Source organism: Centruroides sculpturatus, unplaced genomic scaffold (assembly GCF_000671375.1).
Source record: "Centruroides sculpturatus isolate CEXI.00-Female unplaced genomic scaffold, Cexi_2.0 scaffold721, whole genome shotgun sequence".
Lineage (NCBI taxonomy): Eukaryota > Metazoa > Arthropoda > Arachnida > Scorpiones > Buthidae > Centruroides > Centruroides sculpturatus.
In genome coordinates, this window is record NW_019385006.1 from 397,751 (window position 1) to 414,047 (window position 16,297).

Consider the following 16,297-nt stretch of genomic DNA (forward strand, 5'->3'; position numbering starts at 1 on the left):
CTGTCTTAATTTTTAACCATGCCCAGTAGCTTCAATAAATGCGTAACGCCAGATTGTGCAAATTGGGCAAAGATACAAACGAGTATAAAGTCTGTAAGTATGAAGTTTTTCTTCATAAACCTGATTATTAAAGTCAAACGAATTGCCGAATTATCGAGCTATAAGCTCGATGCCGCTATTAAAACAGCCGAAGTGGACAAATCAAAAACACTAGAGAGCAAAAGAAGTACTACAATCTCGAAAACAAACTCGAAATCTTCCAGGTTACGAGTGAAAAAACACATTATATCTGTCTTCTCTTAAATGCATTAAACACGATTCCAAACGCATCAATTGAATCGGAAAGAGCATTCTCGGTAGCGAGACTTTTCATGACTAAAATAAGAATTAGAGTGAGTGATCGGAGTATTGATCATCTTTGCTTTTTAAAATCTTATAAAAGTTTACAATATTTTGTATTATATTTTATTTAAAAAAGGAAAATTACCTTCTAAGTTATAAGTTTGATCTAACTTGTAAGTTCAATTTTTAATTTTTAACTCAATTCAAAGCATTTTTGTTGTTGTTGTTGTATGCAGTTTCCAGCAAACTTTAAATTTTTTCTATTTGTGAAAATTTCTACGTAATTCAAAGGTAATTTTTATTACATATCTTACACAGCATTATTAATATGATTTTGGATGATATAGAACTATAAAATTACTTTTAAAAAATGAAAAATAATTATATCATTTAATTTCAAGATATTTTGTAACCTTAAAAACAATTGATTCTATCCCGGGATTTCCCGGGATCCCGGGAAACAGTTCACTTTTATCCCGGAATCCCTGGACAAGCAAAAGATCGGGAAATGAGAAACTCTATGTGAGATCGAAGAACATCCTCGGCATGTCTATAAACAGAAAACAGTAAATTACGATACGAGAATATGTTAAAAAATGAAACGAAAGAGTTCTTACCATCGGAAAATATTCACTTGTACGATAAATGGCCACTTGGTCCTCTTCGTGATAAAGTAGGGGAGGGAGATTCTTCTCCCTCCCAAATGTTCCTACAAAACGCAAAGGCACAGAAAACGAGAAGTTTATTCATTTATTACCTAAGGTCAAGATTATTACCTTTATCAGACAGTCTTTCTTCCCGAACGGTGTTACGAGAAGAGCGAAGAACCTAACCTACCATAACCGGAACTCAATCCTCAGAACAGATGTTTGGAAGAAAGGTCAGCCGAATGTCGCGTTCGGTGAGTAAACGTGTCACGTCCGGGTGGTCAAAATCGGGAGTCAAATCCGTTGTCGTCGACCGAGTATCACGTTCGGGAGAGAAGTCCGTGGGTCACGACCGGGTAAAAGAGGTCACGCCCGGGAAAAGGTGTTGAGTCCGGGTGAAAAGTGTCTAATCCGCTAATTTGATCGCTTAATCAATTTGACACCGTTGGATTTCTTCTGCAAATGTTCATTCAACTTCGAAACTTTCGCTCTTCTCTCTCTCGTATCCATGATATTTTATTTCCTAGCAGATGAGAATTTTTTTTACTTACGACACGACAATTTTACTTTCGGAGGAATGCTACATTTATTTCCAAATTTTGTCATTATAGACTCATAAATTCCCACTGTCGTCCGTCCGTATGTCTTAACCTTGACAACGGAGTTATATGAAATCCGAGACCAGATGTGGAAACTTTAGGGACGGGAGGCCCCAATTAATTATAAATTATCTTCCGATTCAAACCGAAAGTTACGTTTTTTCCAATTCAAAACGTCAGTTAACAGATGACCGGCACGACTGTATTGTTAACGGAAAAATGTGATGTACATTGGCAAGGCACTACTAACTTGAGGTATTTTAAATTAAATGATTTGAAAATATGATTAAGAATTGCAAGCCCGGCATTGTTACCGTGTCACAATAAACGATTGCTCGTAGTTATCGTTTGTTTGTGAAAGCTTTGGTTTCCACTTGTGAAAATATTTACGATAAAAACTACATTTTGATCTTTGTCGTGTTATGAACCAGAATATCGAAGTTAAAATCCTCCCGAGAGGTAATAAGGAGTTAATAATTGTGGGAAATGGTATTTTACCATCAAAAATAAACAAAGAAAACATGCCAGTAAGTGCAAGAGACTGAGATGTAAAAACTACACCATTAAGATGTGTACAAATTGTGCACTATATCCATCATTGTGGATAACAAAAGTATATTAAGACGAACTAACCATTTGTTCGTTATGTTGGAAATACTGAAGCCGTGAGCGCGAATAGGGACTAATCCGAAATGCATTCTTAAACAGGCGAAATAATAAGAACTGTTTTAATCTCGGTCTCTGTTAATTATCCATAATTAAGAAAGACGTGATACGTCACTACACCGTTTGATTTCCTCTAATAAATATATATTTTTTCCTTCATATAAACTTTATAGAAAGAATAGAGTGGATACGTGTGATCTATTAGAAGGTGGCGTTTTAATTGCAGTGTCAAGTCACTTACTCGTTACTGAACTTGAGGTACAATATAAAGATCAGAATTATTCTACCCAGTAAAACGATATTAATTGGTAACCATTAATTTCCTACTGATACTTTCTAATCAATATTTTGAAGATTTGAATACATTCATGAAAGCTATACATAAAATATTTATTCTAGTTGGTGATTTTAATCTCAATAATAGTGATTTTACTACATCAATTGAGGATCTCATAGCGGGATGTTATGTTAATGGTTCAAATTTCAGAGATTTTTTTAATTTTAAGGAATTAAATCAGTATAATTTATGTAAAAATTTTTGTGAAATCTGTCTGCATTTAATTTGTTCGAATGAAACTATTCTTGTCGAGCAGTGTTATAATCTCTTAGTACCGATTCAAATGTTTTGCATGTACAGTATTTATACAATGTTATGTTATGTCTTATTATACAGTGATGCCTCAGGATACGAACGCCCCAGCATACGAAATTTTCAGGATACGACATGAAATTCGAACATATTTTTGCTTTACGATACGAACAAAAATTCACCATACGACGTTACATTAGTTCGCAGAATTATTTTTTATTCACTTGTTTGCTTCGTCGTGGATGGATCTCGCTCGATAAAGAAAATATTGAGGTATTATCAGAAAGTGACTGATTTTATTGAAAAGAAACATCCCAAAAAGGTTAACACTGGCCGTATTACTGCTCAGAGTAATGACATTTGCCTAAGTCATTTTAGAAACATTTTAAAAAGTAGGCAAAGCCTCTTTGGTTAGATATTTTACCAAGCAACCTCTATCCAGTGAAAGTGCTGGTGGAAGTGAAGGAAACAAAGCAAAACAACAGTGAATAAAAATTAAATATATATATATATATAACAACACTAATTTTTTTTTTATCTTTTCTAAGTTATTTTTAAGTTACTGTTACATTATGTTATGTAAGTTAAGTTTTAGTATCATTTCCCTTCTCCCTCTCTTCCGCCACCAGTTTACACCTCCATCGTCGTCTATCCTCAAAGTTAAAGTGCAAATAAAACTACAATTTTTAAATCAGTTATTATTCTATTATGGTTATTTATACATTTACAAATACGAAACGCATTTTTCAGTGTTTTCCTTACTATATTTATTATTTTTTTAATGTACTACTTAGCTTTAATTTGAGTGTTTTTTTTTTCGTGTTGGAACGAATTATTTGGTTTTACATGTAATCGTATGGGGAAAAATGATTTACCTTACGACATATTCATGATACGATCTCAGTTTCGGAACGAATTAATTTCGTATCCTGAGGTACCACTGTATTTAACTTTTTATATTATATTTCTTTGCATGTTAATTAGTGATTCCTGTAGATCAATTTGGTAAATAAATAAATAAATAACTTTTATTAATCCTTGTTGGTTCAGGTCATCCAGATACACCGACAAAATGAGTATTTAAAATTACTGTTATCATTCAATTTAACTTTTATATTATATGCTACAGACTTTATATAAAGTAATCACAATAAATTATTTAATTTGTTATGTTTAAAACAGGCTATATAGATTCCCACAAGTTTATACATTTCACTTTAATACTGTATATTGTACTGAAATAAATAACTATAATTAATTCAAATTATTGGGTTAAAAAATAAAAAATATTCTATAATAAATTACAATATATAAGGAAAATTTTTTATAAAATAAATTAGTGACAATGATTAATTAATGTACGAAGACAGCGAAAACACAATTATACATTCGCTGGTACCTATTAATTTATAATGATCGTTACTTAAGAGTAAAGAATTTATGATAAATTAAATGTTTTAAATACACTTCCTTGTGATTTCATCAATAAGGATTGATTAAGTTGGATTAAGTTGTAATTATACAGGTTACTTCATATTTATTAGTAATATATATATATACTAATAAGCAGGAAAAATAGACTTAAATAATTGAGAAATTAGGAAAAAAAACACAATTATTTTTACGACATTCTGATTTGTTTGTTTATTTACAAACGAAATAAATATAGCTATTTCGCATGTACTTCTTTATATACTTGGTGTTTAAAATCAGAATTAGCTTAGTCGTCTGCAGGATTTTGTAGATTAATTTGCATTGCTGCAGAAAAACTACAAAAATAATGTAAGTAAATAATATAATATTACTTTTCTTTTTTTAATCGTTTAAAAGTCACATCAATAATAATTTTTCATTATTAAATCAGAAATGACAAAGTTAGAAATGTTTTTAGGTTTTAATTTAATGTATGTGTTTTTTTTTTTTTTTTTGAAAGATGAAGACCTATGTTTTCACTGAACCACATCCGAAATACTATGACTTTGAAGCAATTCTCGATATTGAAGATATAAGAAGTTTTACAGCCAAATATTGGCATTATTCCGTTTACATGTCTATTATATATGTAATTGTTATTCATTGCTTGCAATATTATATGAAAAATCGACCGGCATACGATCTGAGACGTGTTACAATTTACTGGAATTTTAGTTTGGCATTCTTCAGTATTTTATGCACTGTAAGAGCAATTCCTGCAATAACGTACGGCATAAAATACGTCCCTTTTTATCACTTAATCTGTGATAACGCAGTTTATATTCAACACAAAGGATTTATGTTTTGGACTGCTTTATATCTCTTATCGAAGGTCGTGGAATTTGGAGATACTATACTCATTGTTTTGCGCAAACGGAACTTATTGTTTCTTCATTGGTACCATCATATGGCTACTCTAATTATAATTTGGTACGGAGCATATAGAGAAATAACTTTTGGGTATTTAATTTGTTATGTTAACCTTATCGTTCATTCTCTTATGTATAGTTATTTTACTTTAAAAGCTATGAATGTAAAAATGCCTAAAAAACTCGCCATGTTTATAACAACAATTCAAATATTTCAAATGACGTATGCAGTTTTAATAGCTTGTTGGGTGTATTGGTTAATAATTAATAATTACGAATGTGATGTATCGAAAGAAGCGTTGGATAATGTTTTCTTACTTGTTTCGTCTTATTTGATTTTGTTCTGTAAATTGTTCTATGATTCATATATAAAAGGTTATTCGAGAAAGAAGAAAAACAATTAATATTGTTTTATTAAAGAGGATTAGATTAATACAGATGGATAAGCAATATCATAGCCAGTTTCATGTAAACGGACTGTTAATTTGTTGCTTGTCTTGTCTATACACTGGTCTGCTTATCCAACTATATTAAAAACCGCGATGTACCAGGCTGAATATATCTAATGGAAACATTCAAAATATAACTGTAATTAGATAATTTAATGTCTATGTTATTTTTTAAATTAAATTCCATTAAATAATATAATAAAACCTCGATTTAATGGACTTCTAATTTAACGGACATAACTTCCGGTTTGTACTGTACGTGACACGTGTAAATTAATATCCTGTTTATTTTAAAATGATTTTTTAATATGTAATTAAATTAAGATGGTATACTTCTTTACTACAGTCCGTCTATAGAAAGAATAGACTTTTTTAAACATGCGCATTTGGTAAATCTACTTTATTATATAGCGGGCTTTCTGTCCCAGTGTTCAGGGAATTCGGTCATGGGTTCGCGCCTCGCCAGGCCTCTCCACGTGGAGTTTGTAAACATCTATAACCTCTAAATAGGGGCCAGTTACCTTTACAAAGACTTCCCGGAAAGCATTCCACCTAGGCAGATCGCTCAAGTGTTGCGTTACAGTAACTCAAATAAACAAATCTGCTTTAACAGACACCCCTCTCACGAATTAATTCGTTAAACCGAGGTTTTACTGTAGCTATATAGTAAAATAATTTGTGTTTTGACAACATTTTGTAATGTCTAATAAATTAGAATTTATATATTTGTATCAATTTGTATGTATTAACTGTATTTAAATAATGTTGTATTTACAATTAAAAATATAATATAGATTTCTTAAAAACTGTATGATAATACATATTTATTTAATCTTTGAATCATTTGGATGGTGCCTAGTAAATACAGTTGAATGAAACGGGCCAATGTACTGTACGTTATCGGTTTTCTTATACAGCTGTATTAAATTCGCTTTATCAGAACACATCGTAACCATTGTGATATAAAACACGTTGAAAAGTGATCGGTAATATGGTCCTAGCACTTCGTGTATTAGGTGCATTAATTTCATTAAATTTTGCTGGTTGAAGGTCGAGAAAATGGGGGATATAAGGAAGCTGTCGTATCTCTAGTAGGTTGGATTTAATGAAGATTTTACACGTTATTATCCTTTACGATTTTTTATATAGTTCATCCATAGCCTTAAAATTACACGTTTTTCTATTTTATTATATTGAATTAATATGAAAAGTTTTTAATAAAATATCATAACGGTTGGCGTTACACAGTTTTAAATGTTGTTGCCGAGAAAGTTAAGCAACTCGTTGCTGAATTATTTTACATCGGAGCTACATCACAAGAAAGAATTAGAGAATGTGAAGACGAATGAGAATAACAACAGAATTAACTAATCTATTAATAAAAGAAGACTATTCTGACTGGGATTACGTGAATCACAAGTAAATCTTAATATTGACTACAAAATTTTTAGATATGATTCAACTTTTATTTTATTTTTCGAAATATTCTATTTATTTCAAATACAGTATGTTCCATTCACACTTAATTTCAAATCAGTTGTTAATTGCATGACTCATTTAATTTTTGTGACATAGAAGTAAATACATTTCTTATAAGATACTGAATTATGCCGATGTGATGAATAAATGCCCGAAACCTCAATGGTGTAGAGAAAATGCACAATTACCATTTAAATTAAATGTTTGTTTTATTAAATTATGGCAACATAACACTTGGGCGATCTGCCTTTCGGGGATATCTTATGGGAAGTCATTTTAAGGGTAACTGGCCCTATTCAGGCGTTAGGACGAGGAAAAAACCCGAAAAACTCACATGGCCAGCGCGTCCTGGCGAGGCACGAACCCAGGACCGAACTTCCAGTGTTCAGGGAGGCCCCATTTAAATTTAAATACATGGGAATAAAAGTTTACAAATTTGTGAGGGGCTAGCCGGGGATAGAGAATTGGGAGTGTACTCTTTACCACTTAATCGGCAGCAAGTCCGTGAGACTAGCCCTCTTCTGTCGAAGGATGGCTTTGTATGAGTGAAAAATGCGAAGAGAGACAATCTCGAAATCACCTTTCTCCTATGCCAGGCCCTGACACCAGATAGTCAAATTATTGCGAGCTATCACTCCTTAAAATATTAATAATAAGGAGGATAATAAACTAATTGGTGGGGAGTGAATGGGTAAATCAATAGGATGTCTCATAAACGGAACCAACCACATTTGATTAACAAAGGAATAACAAAATTTAATAACAAAAAATAAATGAAATTACAAATAAAAGGACTAAATATTGCATCTAAACTGGAGAGCGTTAACACTATCTAAATTCTAAATTCTAGAGCGTTTTCTGTACCTCGAGCATCTCTCTCATTCATTAAATTTAGTTGTAAATGATGCTAACAAAGTAACAGTCAATTTTTTAACATTGTACAAGAATTGTACATATTTTTTTATACATTCCCTTATATATGGGACATACGAAATCGTAATATCATTGGTTTATCATTGAAATCCGTAAGTAATATAAGATGGGAGAGCAGAATAAAAATATCAAATATTTTAATGGATTTTTGTAAACTCCTGTCAACTATACAGAATTATCATAAAAATATACCAGTAAATTCCTATTGGTTCGGTTAAGTTATAAATCTACTCATGATTCACATAATGGGGCGAGGGCGGCCAAATATCTAGCGGGCAGGCGGCTAACAGCCTAGAACCGGTCCTGGATAGAATCATTGAAAGCGTTATACGTGTGTAGCTTCCACCAGCTAAACCGGGTGAGGTTGGGGCTCTGTAAAGCGCGTGTGCGAATGCGTATAATCTGGATGCTTGGAAGCTGTCCCTTATTCGACAATACAGTCCTTCCATTCCACCACTGAAATTCGAATATAGAATAGCAATCTTATCGTTTTTTTTCACGTGTAGTATAGAAATTTGTAATGAGATACATAATGCGGTTATAATAAAATATTAATTTTAATTAATCCAAAATACGTTAAAATATGAAAATAATCGCGGAATATATACTGTATTTATTTTTTAGAAAGTACTAGAGAAGCGGCGCTTCCACTGCTTCCAATGATGGCACGCTACTGGAGGATGGTCTGGTATGGGCGTTTTGTTTCATTGTAGTTAAAGAAGAGTTACTGACTATTTGGTGTTAAAACTTGCTGACTATTATTTGGCGTGTTTGCCCTATTTCACATACAGGTCTTTCTATTTCACATACAGGTCACATACAGGTTCTATCTACATTGTTTCTGATAGTCATCAGAAACAATGTAGATAGAAACAGTTTTGTATCCTAATTTCTTTAAAAGATATGCAAATACCGAGCTTGTAACCGCTCCTTTTTATCCTTATTGTATTTTAACAGAAATTAAGCTTTTTAAAATTATTATTGGGCTGCAATTTGAAAAAATTGTAGACATTAATTTCCACTGTCGTCCGTCTGTCTGCTTTTCCTTAATTTCAAGAATAGAATTAGAGAGATGAAATCCGACACTAAATATGGAAACCTTAGGGGCAAGAGGCCCCGATTGACTATATATATATTATATATAATAATAACGAAAGAACTTCCAGTTCTCTCGTTATTATTATGTAATTATTCCCAAAACATCTTGTATTAGGAACTTAAATTTTTAGAAAATGTATTTGTTAAAAAGAATTATCTAAACCAATGGTTTCCAAAGTGGGCTCTACTGCCGCTTGTGGTGGTTAGTGTATCTAAAGGCTGTTATACACGTTACGGAAATCCTTTGAGGATTAACCGTGATTTTTTTTCTATCTATTCACCTTTAAATAAAAATAATTCTTTATACGTTGGGAAATATTTTAATAAGTTTTGTAAATTACTATGTTCGATCCAGCCAGTTATATCCGATTTTTTTTTTCGTCTGTTAAGTACATCCTTTGAGGATTTCCGCAACGTGTATAACAGCTTAAGGGGAAAGGCTGAAAAAAGGATACTGAATGGTAGGCAAAAGTTGGGGCACAACTACCTAGACACCTACAAGACGTCACAACCGGTCTAGTGACGTAGTACAATGAGTGCTTCAAACCGTCATTTTTAAGTTTCCAAGCGAGAATGAATTAAAGTTTTATTTTGTCTCCGTGAATATTAATATATAAAGTGAATATGAAGAATAGTACTAATATTATATTGTCGCGGGAACAAACGGCAACGAGTCGTTAGGAACACAAAGGTATTTATTCACTCATACAATGTACTGTACAGTACAACTCCTGCAGCTTGCAGTACGAGAACAAGAACCGCTCTCAGCCTGAGAGCTCGCTGTTATATACTACAGAGACATAGTAGAAACATGATAATTTGTTAGTATTTACATATGTTCTCAGACCGGGAGAACGTACCGATGAAAAAAACACCTGTATCAATGGGGTTCCAACCGGAGACCTTCGCTCGGTAGGTGAAGCCGCTAACCTCTACCCAATGAACGACACGGTGAGAAAAGCGAGCCGTGGCATTATAAAGAGTTTAATTAAAGTATTACATACAATGCCTGAAGAAAATACGGTATTTTCAAGTAATAATAAAGATTTCGACAATTAAATTATATATGATGTGTGTTATCTCAGGTAGGGTCGGTTATAATGAATAAAAATGTTTAATAATAAAATATTTACGACAGATAGCGCCACACACGCAGTTTTAAATGTTGCTTTTTCATAACTCTTAAGTAACGATCAATATAAATTAATAAGTTCAGCGAATGTATAATTGTGTCTTCGCTGTCTTCGTACATTAATTAATCATTGTCACCAATTTATTTTATAAAATTTTTTCTTATATATTGTAATTATAGAATATTTTTATTTTTTAATTCAATAATTTGACTTAATTATAGTTACTTATTTCAGTACAATATACACTATTAAAGTGAAATGTATAAACTTGTAGGAATATATATAGCCTGTTTTAAACATAACAAATTAAATAATTCATTGTGATTACTTTATATAAAGTCTGTAGCATATAATATAAAAGTTAAATTGAATGATAACAGTAATTTTAAATACTCATTTTGTCCGTGTAGCTGGATGACCAGAGCCAACAAGGATTTAAAAAAGTTATTTATTTACCAAACTGATCTACAGGAATCACTAATTACATGTCTGTTTAAGATGCAAAGAGATACAATATAAAAAGTTAAACATGATATGACAGAACATAACATGACAGAACATAACATTGTATAAATACATGCAAAACGTTTTAATCGGTACTAAGAGATTATAACACTGCTCGACAAGAATAGTTTCATTCGAACAAATTAAATGCAGACAGATTTCACAAAAATTTTTACATAAATTATACTAATTTAATCGCTTAAAATTAAAAAAATCTTTGCAATTTGGACCATTACCATAAGATCCCGCAACGAGATCCTCAATTGGTGTATAAAATCATTATTATTGAGATTAAAATCACCAACAGGAATAAATATTTTATCTATAGCTTTCATGAATGTATTCAAATCCTCAGAATATTGATTAGCAAGTATCAGAATGAAAATAATGGTTACCAATTAATATCGTTTTACTGGGTAGAATAATTCTGATCTTTATATTGTACCTCAAGTTCAGTAACGAGTAAGTGACTTGACACTGCAATTAAAACACCACCTTCTAATAGATCACACGTATCCACTCTATTCTTTCTATAAAGTTTATATGAAGGAAAAAATATATATTTATTAGAGGAAATCAAGCCGTGTAGTCAAGTTTCTGTTAAACGTACAATGTCATATTGATCCTGCAAAATATTACTAGCAAAACTGTCCTTCTTGGTTCTCAAACCACGAGCGTTTTGTATATAGAAATTTGTATATAGCCATTATCTCCTTTTCATTTTTCCCGAAAACCAAATTATTCCCTTGCTCTCTGTTATCGTCCTCATTGTAAATTTAAAAACTATGTAACTTTCCAAAAACCTCATGTATTACACGTGTTTATTCCGCAGTATCAGTACAGAGAGAGAGAGAGCGAGAAAGAGCGAACATATATAATAGTACAAGGAACCAAAATGATCATGGGTAACCCGATAAACCGGATGTCGTCATCACCGGACACGAAAAATTCGGCTGGATGCTCTATCGAGCAGGAGTAGATTAATGATGTCATTACTCCGGAAGAGTTATTAACTAATCACAGTAGGCAGATGACCAGAGCCAACAAGGCAAACAACGAGACAAACAATTGCTCTATTCTGATCATTCGAACAGGAAGATGTAACAAGAGCATTCTACTAATATCCTGAAGAGGCCAGCCGAATTGGGCAAAGATCATATAGTCACATGGCATTTGTGACGTTTCACAATAATTTGTGTAAGCCTTCGTTTTATCTGCTGAATATCGGAGACATTATGTGATATAGCAATGACATCATGTTTCTTAGTACGTGATTTACCTCTGCAAACGTTTAGTAATAATAGAATCTGTATTTGTACAAAATTTAAATATGTAAAATACTTTTTTAAAACGTATATTAAGGTTAATTAATGCCTGTAATTGCGCCCATTACGGAAAGATCGAGCGAGGAACGACACTTAAAGCAGGTGACAGAACAACGAAGAGAAAATAACTACAATTGCTTTACTTTAATAATTCGAAAAAAATTTTATCTGATAATTTTGAAAAATTTTACAATTATTCTTGGGTTCCGAATGAATTAATCGTCTTCAGTGTCGAATACGACTCTCAGAAACAACAGAGTTAACAGATATTTATACTCAAGTATCTTATTTAGATTTATATACTTGTACTGTTTGTTTTCAACGCCGTTGTCTTTGAATAACAATTTAAACCGATCGAAATCACTTATTTCACGGCTGGACAAAACCATTTCTGAATCTAGATGGGCCTTTGCTTTCTTCTGTCCATAGTCTCGTTTTCTGTCTTTGACGGCCATCTTTAGGTAGGTTTCTTTCTCTTCTTTTTTGGTACCATTTCGTTTTTTCCGCAATTTCTTAGCTAATTGCGGAACTTTCCGTTTAGGATTTTTGGAATTAGCATGCTTTCGATTATTTTGTCGAGGAGCCATATTAGTCTCACCCTCTCGTTCGATTGTATTAATATGAAAGAAAACAACACAGCATTACAACAAACGAAAACAAACGCCGATTGTTCATAGGTTCATTGTTACGAGCAATTGTTACGTAGGTTCATTGTTACGAGCAATTGTTATTCATAAATATACCATTGGTTTTCGCTTTCAATGCTTTTTAATAAACATTCAAACGATGTATATTGTACCTATAACTTTAATTGCGATAAAAGAATGTGAGTAAATTGATAAACATCACTATTTGCATAGCGTGGCCACTTACTTTTTTCTATTACACTATAATTGCATTTTCTCCATTCGTCATTTTGTTTGAACACTTTGCAATTGATTTCTACAGGTTTGACTGATGACAGAACATGAATGGAATAACAGAGTTTTGTGTTATAATTACAGACGGAACGCGCAAAGTTTCAGGTGTCAGGAACGATGCATTGAATTAAGCCAGCTTAAGCCCCCCCCCACGGCTTGTCACCTGAGAAGTTAAAAGCCGTTCCTCTCCCGAAGGCTTCGTAGATTTCTACCTTTTCCAAGTATTTCGGCCGATGTACTATTTTCTCTCAACGGGGTCTTTTTCATTTCTAGAAATCCGACCCGAATGTTTCTTTGTTCGAACTGCGCTCATAATAAGAAAATTTAACGAAGAGTTATTTAACTTTCCCGGCAAATATTTGAAACTGCGTGTGGCATTATCTGCTATGATATTTTATTTTTTAAAATTTTTATATTTTAAAATTGTTCTGTTTACCTATTGTCCATTTCGGTCATACACACCGTAATGAAGCGCATTTCTGAGCAAACACGTAGGATTATTATATTCTTGCTTGATAAAGAACTTATTCGCGTAATACTGGAACAATCGAGTATGAAAATCTGTTAGATAGATAATGCATAGAAGAGTGAGGTAAACAGTGATCTATACGCATAAATTAGCTTATCTATAAAAATTTTTTTTTTTTGAAATGTTATTATTCATGCCAATTATTCAGTTAAAGGATTTTTAAATACAAGGAGCGAGGATAGCAAGTGAAAAGTAACAAGACGAAATTTCTTTGTTGTCACTTGCAATCCTCACTATTTAGTACCGGGTTTTGACGTTAGAGGGCAGAGTTATGTCCTCGTATTGAAAAAATTGTATCCTTTCCCATCTTATAGTCTCGCATCTAAAGATATCAAAGTTTATGTGTGATTGTAAATATCCTTAAATTCATATTTGGAGCTGACAATGGATATTAGAATACAGAAAATGTGGCTATTATGTTATAAATAAAACATAAGGAAAGTATGCCGACTGTTCAAATTTTGGCCCATTGGTTTTTATTTTTCCTCAAAAATTTGGCATGCTAATAGCTCAAAAATGCAAGAATTCTTCTCACAAAATTCTTCTTGTGTGGGGAGGTCAGATTTCATTATTTCTCAGGACTGGATAAACTAAAAATTTTCATAGTTGATACGGTTATTTCTGTAAATGAGGCGTGGATTCTTTTAAATTTTGGAATTAAAAGTTAATTGGATAAGATATTTAGGAAGATTATCTCGAATGGTGTCAGATTTGACGAATATTTTCTCGTTATTTGTATTTACAATTTGTTTAGAAATTAACTGGCATTTTTCTTTATTATAATAAATTATTTGCGATTTTAATTAAGCGATTAAAAGTATCCATTGCAAGCCGCATAAGCAATCCGGATTGTCTGATAATTATGATGATTGTTAAATGTCTCTCTTAATGCTCATTCATTAAAGTATTCGTTAAATTCGAAAATATTTTTCACTATTTATTATTATGATTTACGAAAGTAAAGTTGGAACTAGTAATTAAAATAATAATAGTGAAAAGTTATGAAGAATTTGAATTTTCAAAACAAATTACACTACAAACCTCTATACAGCAAAACATTTATCACAAGACTGTGTTAAGATGTTTATCTTTCTGTTTATTTCTGTTTATAGAGTGAGAAAAGCTGTCTGTATTTCGTAACAGACTTTGCCCTATAGCAGGGGTGTCTAATCTTTTTGTTTCTATGGGCCACATTGCAAGTTGTCATGGAGTTTTGGGCCACAAGTATATTATACAATCCAATTTTCTATAATAGTTATCTAGAAGACATCTTTCCCTTGGCATGTTGCATTATCATATTACATCTGTGAGGGCGGCCGGGGATGCAGGGTTTGGATTGCACTCTTGTATCACTTAATAGGCTAACTAATGGGTTAGATTAGCCTCAAAGTCAAAGGATGGCGATAATAGTGTTTATTAAAAAGGTGGATTCGTAGGATCATATAATGCGGTCTAATCAGGATTCCCGACACCAGCTAGGGTAATTAGAATACGCTCCCTAACTCGCGTTCACTTCTATTTCGATTAGAAGGGCTCGTTTTAATGGGGAGACACGTGAGTAAGTGATAGGAGTCCGCGAGGAAAGTAGAATCCAGTGTAGTCAGCAAATTAACAAAAAACTTTAATGAAAAACAAAGAATACAAATGAACAAACTGAATAAATCTAGCTATGCTTAAACCTTAATGACTAAACCTTAAACTAATCCCTAAAGGTTGAGAGAGAGAGAAAGAGTTTATAAAAGTTCTGATTATAATACCTCCATATTATTCTTGACTTGTAACCTTCCTGTCCTTTGGGCGGAAGTTCAATTAATATAGTACTAAATCAAAGATTAGAGGATACTGGAGGATGTGTTGGGCGGTGTTGTGCACGGATTTTAGCACGTTTCCTCTATTTAATCTGTATTGGAGGAGAAAAATAGTATAAGAATTAACATAACAAAGATAAAATAATTTGCAATAATTTTGTAAATGAAAATAAAACATTTTCTCTATTAACAGCTACAGAATAATTACATAACCACTAGATAAATGAAATAATTTAATATATCGTGCTTGTTTTCGTTAAAGATAAATAATTATAAGGGTTTATAATAATTAATGTATGGATGGGATTGTTCATATATTACATAACGATATTTTTGATTTTTCTACTATCATCCCATTCCCTCCGTAAGGTTTTTAACAGACAAACATACTAACTCCTGAAATAAAACTGACAGCGGCACGGGTGATGACAGTTGCGAGAATGGTCTGCTACGGGCGTTTTGTTTCATTGTAGTTCAAGAAGAGTTGCTGACTATTATTTGGCGTGTTTGCACTATTTTACATACAAGTCTTTCTAATAAGAGTACCTACATTGTTTCTGATAATCAGTTTTGTATCCTAACTTCTTTAAAAGATATGCAAATACCGAGCTTGTAACCGCTCCTTTTTATACTTATTGTATTTTAACAGAAATTAAGCTTTTTAAAATTATTACTAAGCTGCAATTTGAAAAAAAAATTGTAGACTTATAAATTTTCACTATCGTCCGTCCGTCTGTCTTTCCTTAATCGCAAGAATAGAATTAGACAGATAAAATCCGAGAGTAAATATAGAAACCTTAAAGACAAGAGAATCTGATTGACTATATATGAACTTCCAGTTCGCTCGTTATTATTATGTAATTATTCCAAAAACATTTTGTATTACGGAAATTAAATTTTTGGAAAATGTATAATTTGTAAAAAAGGATTATCT

The 16,297-nt window shown here is 32.1% G+C and overlaps 1 protein-coding gene across 1 annotated transcript in view; it reads right to left on the reverse strand.

Annotated features, from left to right (window-relative positions):
* The window catches only part of LOC111633300 (alpha-1,4-N-acetylglucosaminyltransferase-like), a 26,308-nt gene extending 13,615 nt beyond the window's left edge, over nt 1–12,693 (reverse strand). Inside the window, exon 1 of the mRNA XM_023377838.1 lies at nt 12,410–12,693. Within this exon, the coding sequence (XP_023233606.1) occupies nt 12,410–12,693 (284 nt within the window). The remainder of the gene's footprint in view (nt 1–12,409) is intronic.
* Between the last annotated feature and the right edge of the window lie 3,604 nt (nt 12,694–16,297).